The sequence below is a fragment of the Sceloporus undulatus genome, chromosome 4 (genome assembly GCF_019175285.1).
Source record: "Sceloporus undulatus isolate JIND9_A2432 ecotype Alabama chromosome 4, SceUnd_v1.1, whole genome shotgun sequence".
NCBI lineage: Eukaryota > Metazoa > Chordata > Lepidosauria > Squamata > Phrynosomatidae > Sceloporus > Sceloporus undulatus.
The window spans coordinates 123,096,533-123,109,586 of record NC_056525.1 but is presented as its reverse complement, the minus strand read 5'-3'; the positions used below and the strand labels follow the sequence as shown (position 1 = coordinate 123,109,586).

Sequence of the window (13,054 nt, the reverse complement as noted above, 5' to 3'; positions counted from 1 at the left end):
AGCCTGGAGAAAAGAAGGTTAAGGGGTGATATGATAGCTCTGCTTAAATATTTGAAGGGATGTCATATTGAGGAGGAAGCAAGCTTGTTTTCTGCTGCTCCATAGACTAGGACCCAGAGCAATGGATGCAAGCTGCAGGAGAAGACATTCCACCTCAACATTAGGAGGAACTTCCTGACAGTAAGGGCTGTTCGACACTGGAATAAGTTAGTGAGCTCTCCTTATTTAGAGGTTTTTAAACAGAGTCTGGGTGGCCATCTGTCCCAGGGGATGCTTTGATGGGGATTTCCTGCATGGCAGAATGGGGTTGGACTGGATGGCCCTTGAGGCCTCTTCCAGTTCTGTGATTCAAGGGCCATCCAGTCCAACCCCATTCTGCCATGCAGGAACTCAAACCCACAGCTTCTTCTGAACCTTGCGCCAAGAGGAGGACATTCAGCCACAGCAAGAAGAACATCTCTACACTGCTTCTCAGTGCGCTTAAGCATTCCCTAAAGCGGTTTAGCAACCTGAAAAGAGGGCCAGAGAAAGAGGGCGTGTCCCAGGGAAAGAGGGCGTGTCCCAGAAAAGGAGTGCTTCTAAAGGCGTGTCCTGAAGGGGGCGTGTCTGAGAGAAAGAGGCGTGTCCAAGAAAAGGAGTGCTTCTAAAGGCATGTCCTGAAGGGGGCGTGTCCTGAAGGGGGCGTGTCCTAGACAAAGAGGCGTGTCCAAGAAAAGGGTGCGTGTCCTAAAAGAGTGTATCATCAAAGAGGGCGTGTCCTGGAGAAAGAGGCGTGTCCAAGAAAAGGAGTGCTTCTAAAGGCATGTCCTGAAGGGGCGTGTCCTGGGGAAAGAGGCGTGTCCAAGAAAAGGATGCGTGTCCTAAAAGAGTGTATCCTAAAAGAGGGCGCGGCCGGCCACCGTGGGGCGGGGTTTCCCTGAGGCGAAGGTGCATGCAGAGGAGGCGTGGCTTTAACCTTAGGGGCGTGGCTCCCCCGTGGCCCCGCCTATCCAGGAGGCCTTGGGCCTTCGGGGCCGGGCGCCGATCAGTGGCCGCTGGTCCTGGTCCGCGGCGGCTGCAGCAGCTCTGTCTCTTCCCGGCGATGGCTGGGCCCGGTCCCTCGGCAGCCTTGCTGCTGCTGCTGCTGGCGCTGTGTTTGTGTTCCGGGGCGCAGGGCGTGGGCCTGTACTCGGCGGAGGACCCGCTGGCGGTGCTGTCCTGGGAGTCCTTGGCGCCGGCGGTGTTCAACTCGAGCAGCGCCTGGGTGGTGGAGTTCTACGCCTCCTGGTGCGGGCACTGCATCCGCTTCGCCCCCGCCTGGAAGGAACTGGCCCAGGACCTCCGAGGTGAGAGAGAAGGGGAGAGGGAAATGGAGGACGGGACTCAAGGCAGAGGCAGAGAGAAGCCATGCTTCTTTAGTCCTGCTCGGGATGGAGGACCCTCAGACGGAATGGAGGACAGGGCCAGAGACATGGAAATATAGAAGCCATGCTTCTTAGACTCAGAATGGAGGACCTTCAGATGAAATGGAGGACAGGGCCAGAGACATGGAAATATAGCAGCCATGCTTCTTAGTCAGGCTCAGCATGGAGGACCTTCAGATGAAATGGAGGACAGGGCCAGGTACACAGCTAGATTGTTTGTTGTATTAACTAAAAGTACTGTACTTAAAAAGCAAATTAAAACATGTTCTTAAGAAGAATGGCAGAAACACCAAAAGGCCACTGGAACTGAGCCCAGCAAACCCAGGACAGAAAGTACCATAGACAGCATGATGTGCCGCTTGTGTGCCTTCAAGTCACTTCCAACTGAGGGAAACCTAAGGCAAAGCTGTCATGGCATTTTCTGGGCAAGACTTGTCCAGAGGAAGTCTGCCATGGCCTTCCCCTGAGGCTGAGAGAGTGTGACTTGCCCAAGGCCACCCAGTGGGGTTTTTTCATGGCCAACCTGGGACTCGAACCCAGGTCTCCAGAGCCGTAGTCCAACACGCAAACCACTCACGCCGTAGGGTTGCTCCCAGGCACTTTGCCTCAGATGGCAGCACTGAACCTTGCCTCCTCCCACACTCAGGATGGAGCCAGAAATGTTAAAGGTTCAACCTGCCTTCCATTTATCTAAGCCTTATGTCTTTGCTTAAGCAAACCAGGGCTCCATGCTTAAGCAGAGGGACCCTGGGCTTAGTTTAGGAGAGCGCTTCATAGCCCTTGCGCTTGCAGGGAGAAGAAACATGTTCATATGAAAAACCAACATGTATCCCAGCCGTCTCATTGGTTGGCACACAGTACGGTCAGCCCTCTGCATTTGCCACTTTGACTTTTGCCAGTTGGATTATTTGCAGATTTGATCCATATGTTCTCTCTAGCAATCTCTGGGTCGCCCTCCAGAGAAACTCTTCTGGAAATTGACATAGAGTTGTGCTGAAGGACCTAAAGAAAACACTTCTCTGAGCATTTGTGGCATGAATCTATGGTCAGATTCTGGCAGATGTTGACCATCAGAGTTTTGCTGGAGCAGCTAGGGATTCCTAGAGAGGTTGTTCTCTCAGGTTTAAAAAGCACTGTTTTTTTTATTTGTGGCCTTCCACTTTTAATGGGGGACCTATGCCCCGATGTTGAGGGCCCAATGTGTCCAACAAGGGGCTTTGCAAAGGTTGGCTCCCACCCTTTCCCTCTCCTCTCCTTCCCCACATCTCTGCCTTATGCCCATAAGCTCCCTACTTCATCAGTCCAGCCCTGCTGTGCCCTTTTCCTCTGCCAACCTCTTGTCCCATTTTTCTGTTGTCATTTTATCATCAGCTGTGCCTTCTTGCCAGTTCCACTTTCCTGGGTTTCTGTCCCTGTCCATAGAGGACTGTTGGCATGGGATATATCTCATTTTTCTGTTCTTATTAACCTTGGCTTAATAAGATGAGATATGAACTTGTCTCTGGCACCATTTTCCTTCTCCGTTCACATGAGTTAGGACAACTAGCTCCTTAACCATACCAGTTAGACATAGGCCCCATACAGACAGGCCAAAATAAAGCTGCTTCGGGTCACTTTGGAGGTATGCTATTTAAATGGTGCATGTGAACTAAGAGTCTGGAAGCCGTGCCAAAGCCACAATCCAATCCTAAAGATGGGAACACAACTTTGGTGCGGCTTCCAGTCTCTTAGGACGCATGCATCATTTAAACAGCATACCTCCAAAGTGACCCGAAGCAGCTTTATTTTGGCATGTCTGTATGGGGCCATAGCTTCCTAGCACACTCAGGGATGGAAATTACAGTTGGTGGCTTTGAAATGAGCCAGAATATAGAAAGTTACGGTTTAAAGTTGGTTTCTGTATCTTGGTTCATTTGCAAGGCCTTAAGCATAGCCCTCTAAACGTGGTTTCTTGGTGTGCAGCAAAACAGCTGTTGTATCTCTTTTTATTAAAGTGAGATTTGGGTTCGCAAACCTGGGTTTAGTGTTTGTTTTAGCTATTTGTTTCATTTTTGTCCTCTTGTCAGTTTGAGTTCCCTTCATGCTGGCAGTGGTTGTCTCATTCCAACAAACCTACAAGGCTGTGTGTATTGTTGCTTGCCTTCAAGTCATTTCCAACTTCTGCTAACCCTAAGGCAACTCAGTGTGGTGTGTCAGTTTGGGCATTGGACTGTTACTTTGAAGAACAGTGTTCAAATCCTGGTTTGGCCTCGTAAATCCATTCGGCGACCCTGGGCAAGTCACACTCTCTCAGCTTCAGAAGATGGCAGCGGCAAATCCCCTCTGAAGAAACATGCCAAGAAAACCCCATGATCGGGTTGCCTTAAATTGGAAGTGACTTAAAGCCACACAACAACAAGGAATCTTTATCACTGGGTTTTCTGGGGCTGAGATTGCGTTACTCACCAATGGTCACCCAGTGGGTTTCCCTAGTTAAGGGAGGAATCGAACCCTGGTCTCCGCAGTCTTAGTACAATGCTCAGACCACTGTACCATGCTGGCTCACACCTGTGTGTTGAGAAAGATGTTAATAAGACTGGCACAAAACAGGTGCTGCCAGTGGGCCCCTGGCATGGCTAACTTTAGAAGGGGAGCAGGCAAAATCCTAAGACAGTGGATCTGTAAATAGCTGAATTGGGGTCCAGGGTTCAGAGGCAGATTGCCACTCAGCAGCAATGGCCAGGAACGGACCAGGTGAGGCTATGGTCTGATGTACTACAGCTCTCCTTAAGATGTTCTGGCCAAGTGTTTCCATCCGGCTGGCAGTTCCTCCACATAACCTGCATAATTTTTGCCTACTCTGCATAATTGTACTTTACAACACAATGTGAACAAAACACAGGTCCCAGCCCTGAGGAGTATACAGTCTAAATATAGGCTCTGGAGAGGGAGGAGGAAAGGCAATTGAAGGAAGAGGCAGCAAGCGCAACATGGGGGTAAATGGATGCAACTGCCATAACAACCCCTAGCAACTACTGTACTTCCTCCCCTCCTTTTTATTGAGCTTTTAAACCTTAAAGATATTGGTACACAACGTCCGTACGACACATAACATCTATACAACATAGTAAAAACAGTCAAGAAGATAAGGAAAAGAAACATGTAAGAAAAGATAAGATAAGAAAAAAGCCAAAGGATGTAGGTCTGCTCAGTTATTTTACAGCAAGACTGGATTAGCAGTTTTCTTCAGGAGTTAACGGATTTATTGTAGTGAGTTGTGAAGTGTCTTACCAGACGTTAACTAAAAAGCAACTACTTTTTAGCTGCTGTTGTGTGTCTTCAAGTTGTTTCCGACTTACAGCAACCCCGAGACAAGCCTATCGTGGGGTTTTCTTGGTAAGATTTGTTCAGAGGGGGTTCATCTTTGCCTCCCTCTGAGGCTGAGAGAGTGTGACTTGTCCAGGTCACCCAGTGGGTTTCCATGGCCAAGTGGGGATTCAAACCCTGGTCTCCAGACTCCTAGTCCAACACTCCATCCAACACTTTGCCAAACTCATGCCGGCTTTTTGGCTTGTTGTGTGCCTTCAAGTCATTTCCGACTTATGGTGCCCCTAAGGCAACTTTCTTCAGAGGGGGTTTGCCATAGTCCCTTAATTCCTCCAGTTGTACTTCTGTTTTAAATGGTCTCCTACTATGAGATGTTTTCCCTACCCTTCTATAAATCATTCTGTTGAATTCCTTTGCGTGATATTCATGCAAGACATGGCTATGTGCCTCAGGCACGTACCATGGCCTGTTGAGAACGTATAGTGGTGTGAAAGCACTTAAGCATCTGTTTGTGTCCAAGCATTCTCCTCTTGGTACAGTCCATCTGGATCTTCTCTTGTGTGCTTGCCACAGTGATGTCCTTGCACATTCTGATCTGTTTCGGTGTTGGCATCAGTAGGAGAAACTTTGGTGAATTCTCCCTTCCCCTCTATGGTCTATATGTACATGAAAAAGATGTAACATAACCCTTGGTGCTAGCAGTCCCTTGTCTGTTTTATTATCTAGTTATTACACTTAAGTTACAAACATCAAAAATACTTCCTCCCTTGCCGGTGTACTACATTTATTTTTATGTGAAGTGAACCTGTTGTGCATCATTTAATGTGGCGACTTATTCAATGGAGTATTGTTGTCAACATTTTATTTTGTAAAAAAAAAACTGATCACAAAAATAAATCTCTTCTGTGCCTATGCATTTAAGTATGTTAACACTTTCTACATGATTATTTCTGACATGGTTGGTGGCATGGATTTAAAAACAACAACATGTGCATTATACATTTTCTGTGAGTTATTATTTAAGACAAAACAGTGGATTATTAACAGCTGTTACTATTTTAAAAATTGCTTTAATGCTGTTTTCCCTCCCTCTCCTTAGGCTGTTTGCTGGCTTTTTTTTATACCTTAGCTGTGAGTTGCCACTTTTGCAAGCACTGGTTTGTTTCGTTGCTACTGACTTTGAGGATTGGTGTCTACTCAGCTTCTTGGTACATTCTAAATGTGTTTTCACCATTTGTTTCCTAATCCTTGTGCCTTTGCCCCAGTTCATCAGTGGGAATGAAGAGTTAAAGAAAGCTTTGGCATATAGGTCAGGAACTTTGTGTACAGATTACTTGCAGTTTTACCTTCAGATATGATTGGTGATAGGATTCTACATCCGTCTGCTAGGGTTGCTAGGTGAAATACGGAACAGGGCTCTTATACCTTTTAATGGATATGTAGAAGAGGGAATTTCAGCAGGTGCTGCTTGCATGGCAAACATCACCTGTTGAAATTCCCTTTTCGACACAACCATTAAATATACTGGAGTGCTCTCCAGTTTTTACTCTTGACAACCCTAGATCATCTTCACAAAAGGCCCTTGTTTGCCACATCACTGTGGGCTGGCAGTGCAGTAGGAACTCCTGAGCTATCTAAACTCTTTGAGAAGGGAGTGCCACCTAAATCCTTATCTGATGAGTTTCTGCCATCAGTAATTTTTTTCCAGACAGGCCTTTAGCTTCATAACCTGGTGAGCCTGACTTCTAAGAAAGATGTATCTAAATACTAAAAATGTTGAATATAAGAATGTTAGAGGAATGTTAGAATTACTTTTGCATATTATAGGGATAGGGAACGCATGACCTTCCAGATGTTGTCAGACTGCAGATCCCATCACTTGTATAGCATAGTCAAGTGGGGGGGGATGGTGGGAATTGTGGTATAGCAACATCTGGAGAGCCACACATTCCCCGCTGCAGTCTCTTGTATCTACAGAGATCCCTGTGGGTCAGCCAGTTTAACTGTACCAGGAACCCATAGTTTTCTGCTCTTTGGGTATGCTTCAGGCTCTTCCCCTTATGCCATGTGGAAGTTCTCATTTATTACAGGGGGCTATATCTGGATTGATATTATGATCCTAATAATGTCAATGCAGTATAGTGGTTTGAAGTTGGACTTGGACTCTGTTAGACCAGGGTTTGAATCACTGCTCAGCCTTGGAGAGCCAGTGGGTGACTCTCTCAGCCTTAGAGCAAGACAGTGACAAACTTCCTTTGAATAAATCTAGCCAAGAAAACCCTAGCAAGTCAGAGGCAGTTTAAAGGCACACAGCAACACAACCCGTAAAGGGGACAAAAATGACACCTTTTTATTTTGGGGATTTTTCTCCTTTAAATTTACTTTAAGTTCCATTTCTGAGCGCGATTCCTCTAGTGTGATAAAGTTAGATGATGACTCTGGAGACCAAGGTTCGATTCCCAGCTTGGACATGAAACCCACTTGCTCAGGCTCAGGGGAAGGCAGTGACAAACGTCTTCTGAACATAGGTTGGAAATGAAGGCACACAACACACATACATACACATTGTATTTTCTGTCCTGGATTTGTAATCTGCCTACCAGGTTTGCTGTGCTCAATTTCAGTGAACTGTTAACATTTCTATTGTTCCGTTCAAGAATAAGTTTAAAAAAAAATACTTTTAGTTATTATAACATAAAAAGTTTATTTGACGGACTGAGGAGTTCTGTACTATAAATGCTTACCTGGGAGAAAGCTCTGTTGAATGGAACGGGACATTCTGCTGTGCAGACGTGGATAGGATTCCACTTGCCAAGAGCTTAAGTCTTCTAAGGTTCAGTAATATATAATTAAACAGAAATAAATCTCCCTTAAGCATACGGTACTTGTTTGAAAGAGTAATATTTATTTTACATCATTCTGAGATTGGCAAATAGCCAGTATGATCTAGTGGTTTGAGTGTTGGATTATGACTTTGGAGATCAGGGCTCAGTTCCCCACTAGGTCATGGAAAACCACTGGGTAACCTTAGCCATGTCACATACGTTTAACCCCAGAAACCCTGTGATAAGGGTTGCAAGAGACTTGAAGGCATACAACAGTGATGGTGAACCTTTTCCAGGCCATGTCCCTCTGGCTTTCTAGCAACAAACTCTGGCAAACTCTGTGCTGGGGTGACGGCATAAGTGCCCACAGAGAGGGCTCTGAGTGCCACCCCTGGTACATGTGCCATAGGTTTGCCACAACTGGCATACAACAACAAAAAGTTTGGCTAGACACTGGTTTTGCCTGGGAGTTGTTGTGGAGATCTTAACATTGACAACATTATTGAGGGACGTATGGCCAGGGGCCTTTCCTTCAGTCACAGAAAATAACACTTGTATTTCTTGCTGAGCTGTGCTCCTGTTCACGTGTGGAATCTATTTTGCTAGTACTGTGGCCAAATGCAAAAGAGAGGAAAGCTTTACCTTTAATTGTTGTGTAGAAGAGGGAATTTTAGCAGGTGTCCATTATGGAAATATCAAAAGAATTTGCATATCTCTATGAAAGTAAAGTATACTTATAATCTGTTAAGATACATAGAATGACACGGATTGTGTAATGTGGCTTTTTATTTCTGTGTAGTTTCTGGAATTGTAAGAAAAGATCATTGCAGCCACACAAATATCAAAATTGTATGAAATTTACTGTGATATTCCTTGTTGAAGAGCCAGTGTGATGTAGTGGTTTTGAGGTCTGGACTATAACTCTGGAGACCAGGGTTCGAATCCCACTTGGCCATGGAAAACCACTGGATGTTCTTGGGCAAGTCACACTCTTTCAGTCTCGGAAAAAAGTAATGACAAATCCCCTCTGAATAAATCTTGCCAAGAAAATCCCTCAGTAGGTTTGCCTCACCGTTAAGTCGAAACAACTGGAAGACACAAAGCACAACATTCTTTATTGTTTCATATGATCATACTAGTGTTGTCACAGATTTCTGTGTTGTTCTGTCACGTGTAGTAAAACATGTCTTGGAAAAGTTGTAAAGGTTATGAAACTGATGGCAGTTACTTCAAGCCGCTGCTGTAACATACCTTGGTGAAAATGTCACTTGTTAAATTGCAAGACATTTATGTTAAAATTATGTCAGTGCAATACTTCTAAAAACTAGCTGTTTTTCCTCTTTGTTTGAAGGTTTATGTTGTCTAGAAATATGGTTCTCAGGGTCAGTTTGTGCATTTGCCTTAATGAAATGATAAAGATATTGCTGAACTGTAGCTTTTAGGGGCTGCAGGTGCGGGCCTTCCATATGTAACATTCTTTACTTCTTTCAACAACCTTGCAATATAGCCTCTTCACTGATTTATTTGTATTCTGTGAGGAGGGCTGCTAGGATTACCTTGAGATCATTGGAAGAAAGCTAGGGTAAATGTGAAGAATGGATGAATTGCAGTTCCAAGCACACTGACTGTGGAGTATGTCCCACTGAGATTGATGGTATTTATTTCTAGGTAGCCATGCTTTAAGAGCCAGTGTAGTGCATTGGTTTGAGCATTGGACTAGGAGTTGGGAAACCAGGATTCACATCCCACCTTGGCCGTGGAAACCCACAGGTTGACCTTGTGCAAGTCACAGTCTCTCTGCCTCAAAGGAAGGCAAAGGCAACCCTTTTCTGAATAAACCTTGCCAATGAAACTCCATGGTAGGGTTTCCATAAACCAGAAAGGACTTGAAGGCACACAGCAACAGCAAACCATGCTTCAGATTGTACATTACATTTTAGGCTGCATCTTCACTGCAGAAATAATCCAGTTTGACACCACTTTAACTGACATGCCTCAATGCCATGGAATTATCAGATCTGTAGTTTTGTGGGACATTTAGTCTTATCTCGTCAGAGAGCTCTGGTGTCACAACAAACTACAATTTCCACAAGTCCATAGCATTGAGGCATGGCAGCTACAGTGGTGTCAAACTGGATTATTTCTGCAGTGTGAATGCAGCCTTAGTTGCATTATTTGGATACACTGTATTCCTCTCCAAAGGAAAATGGCTTCTAGTTCATTCAGGATGGGAGCTATTGATCTAATTTAACAATTGCCATGCCCTCCATGCTGGTGGTAATGAACTTCTCTATGGAGTAACAAATTCCATAAGGGCAGATGTAAGTATAGCTAACCATTGAGTTTCTTTCTTTTGCCCAGCTATTAAAATAAATCTGTTTAAACTAGAAGATGATTGGAGAATGTACAAAATATTTTTTTAACCCAGACTGTAATCTGAATCAAATGCATATGGCCACACCAGTCTTGCAAATAATTATTCATCATGACTTGCCTCTGTGCTTTGTTCAGAGCATGGAATATGTCTTTTGTCCATGCTGACTGTGGATGTTGTGGGCTTCAAAAGTAACTTTCCTAATTTCTAAGTCCGTACGCATTATTCTCTTACTCTCCCCTCGCCTGCCCCAATTTGCTGTGCTGTATTGCTACAACTTGTGCCTTAATTCTTCCACTGGATCTATACTGGAACTTTGAATCAGCAGCTGGCAACCTGCTGGGCATGGTGTTCTGGTCATAGTACATTCTCTTTGCCAGAAAACCTCATTTTAAGCTAGATAAAATCAGTGTACTTACATATCTAAGCAGAAAGTCTTGATTCAGTTCATTAATTTTAATTAATTCCATTTGTCCCTCACTTAACTCGGAACAAAATGACTCTCGTGAACTGATGCTGCAATTAAAGCGTGTGTTGTTTAAAAATGCTGTATCAAGACTATCTTTTTACAAAGCCGCACTATAACAATGTGAGTAAGTAGATTTATTGTTATAACCACAGGTCACACATAACACATACAACAATGTATTATTTTTTATTGGGGCAGTCTCAGAGCTTCCTGTACTCTGCTTCATTATTAATTGTAAGTTTTTGGTATGCTAGATCTAGTAGTTCTTACATGAATTAAATCACATTTGTAATTATTATCTTTTTGCAGAACTCTCTTGAAATTTCCCAAACAGTGATAGCTTTATTGGCCAACCAAAATGCACAGTATACATGTTGCAAGCTTTTGAAGCTTCACCGGCTTCTTCATCAAGCAAGGTGTTACAAACCAAACAAGAGGAAAAAAAGTGAAGATGTTAACCTGCATTTTGCTGTTTCTCTTCTTGTCCACTATTACCAGGGACAAAACGTAGGACAAATTCGAGACCAAACTGTAGGACAACTGCAGGACAAAACTCAGCCCAAAATGTAGGACATTTAAGGTCCTCCCTTTTTCTTAAATGTCCTACATTTTGGGCAGAGTTTTGTCCTGCAGTTGTCCTACAGTTTGGCCTCAAAATTTGTTCCACATTTTATCCCTGGTAATAGTGGACAATTATGGCAACTCTATTAATGAAGGGCATATCTTGCAGGCTGGCACCTCCTCTTTTTGGCCATGTGGCAACTGGGAGATTTTCAAAGTTCAGGAAATTTAACATCCATTTGCATCACATATTGAATTACAAAGGAAGCGTCTTTGTTGTGATGTAAATGGATGTTAAATTTCCTGGATTTTGAAAATCTCCCAGTTGCCACATGGCCAGAAAGAGGAGGTGCCAGCCTGCAAGACGTCTTCAATATTTTTTCTCCTGTTTGGTTTGTAACATCTTGCCTGATGAAGAAGTCAGTGAAGCTTCGAAAGCTTGCAACATGTATATTGTGCATTTTGGTTGGCCAATAAAGGTATCATTGTTTATGTGGATTTTTGATTTGCTAAATGGCCAACACGGCTACCCCCTGGATGTTGTCTTCAAATTTGTTTGTTTCCTTTCTTTACTGCCCACTGAAGCTGGTGATAGTGGAGAAGTCAGTGAAGCTATAATCTTGGATTGTAGTATGGACATAGAACTCTTCTAGGTACCTTTGCGGTTGGTTTTTTTGCCTCTCTGAAAAATGGAGGCCAGTTTGTGATGGTTGTGAATTGATGGAGAGAATAGTCCTAACTTCATGGTGGAAGAGGAATCAGGGAATGATATGTCATCCGACACATCTGAAGCCCTGACAACTCACACCAGTCAAGGAGTTGAGGAATGTTTTCATCTTTTTCTGTTGGTGGTCTCATCCCCCATGCACCAGTTGATGGGCATTTCTACTGTTTTCTAGCTGGATTTTTGGGGGTTAAGATTGCTCTCTTGGCTAGTGGCTAGGGCAATACCTTAACCAAGCCTTCACTTTTCAGACTATCAGTACTGTAATGAAAATAATTTTTCTTATTGGTACGCAAAGGGATCTTGTAGCACCTTTGAGACAAATTCCGCAAAAGAGATTGTAACAGGCATCCGGTGTACCTCCTTAGATGCATGGCATACAACATCTTATGCTTGAGCCTCTTTCATGGTTGTTAGTCTCAGAGGTGCTACAACAGAGATGGCGAACCTATGGCATGCGTGGCAGAGGTGACACTCAGAGCCCTCTCTTTGGGCACACATGCTGTCACCCTAGCACAGAGTTTGCCAGAGTTTCTTACAAGAAAGTCAGAGGGACGTGACACTTTGCAATAAATAAGTGGTGTCTGGGTTGCAGTTTGGGCACTCAGTCTGTAAAAGGTTCACCATCACTGTGCTACAACATCCCTCTGCATACTGATTTCTAGACTAATACAGCTATGTCTCTGAGTTCTATACAGTCGCCCCTCTGTATTGGCAGACTGCCCCCACTCCATTTGCTGTCACTAGTTGCCCATCATTGAATCATTTTCAGTGTGTTTCCAAAACTAATTCTGTTCTTTACCTCTAGAAATTGTGATGTGTTTTTGGGAAATATTGAAAGCCATGCTAGTGAACTTGCAGGATGAGCGCAATGGCAGTGGGTGGTAACTGTTTTCATATCTGTGCAAGTGGATTTAGTATGGATTTATACTATGCTTTTGGCTTTTTGCACACATTTCTGCTAAGGAAGAATGTACATATTTAAAATGCTGATGAGAAATTTAGATTTTGTTTCTTTACGCTTTCCACGGTAAGTTAAAGAAATAATCTGATACGGCCTAAAATTCCAGTGTTTTTCCAGTAACAGCTTAATGGGAGTGTGTCTTTATTGTGTTGGGGTTATCTCCTGAAACATGTTGGCATTCCTTTTGTGAATTGATTGGTGAATCATTTAACTGCAAGTGTGGCTACCTGGGGTGGAGTTTGGCAGACAGATGATAGTGTTGTTGCAATGCTGGTTTAAGAGACAGGAAATGTAGATTGCATTAGTCCATTGAAGCCTCAAGAGGGAATTTTAGGTGTTCTGGCTTGACACCAGTTGGGGGTAAATGAGCCACCTTCTCCCTCTACTGGAAATGACATCCATTACTGCACTTTAGCAGCAGGATAGAG

At 43.9% G+C, this 13,054-nt stretch overlaps 1 protein-coding gene across 1 annotated transcript in view; it reads left to right on the top strand.

Annotated features, from left to right (window-relative positions):
* The first annotated feature begins 986 nt into the window (after positions 1 to 986).
* Positions 987 to 13,054, top strand: part of QSOX1 (quiescin sulfhydryl oxidase 1) — a 72,266-nt gene continuing 60,198 nt past the window's right edge. The window contains exon 1 of the mRNA XM_042463566.1: positions 987 to 1,325. Within this exon, the coding sequence (XP_042319500.1) occupies positions 1,082 to 1,325 (244 nt within the window). The 5' untranslated portion in view covers positions 987 to 1,081. The remainder of the gene's footprint in view (positions 1,326 to 13,054) is intronic.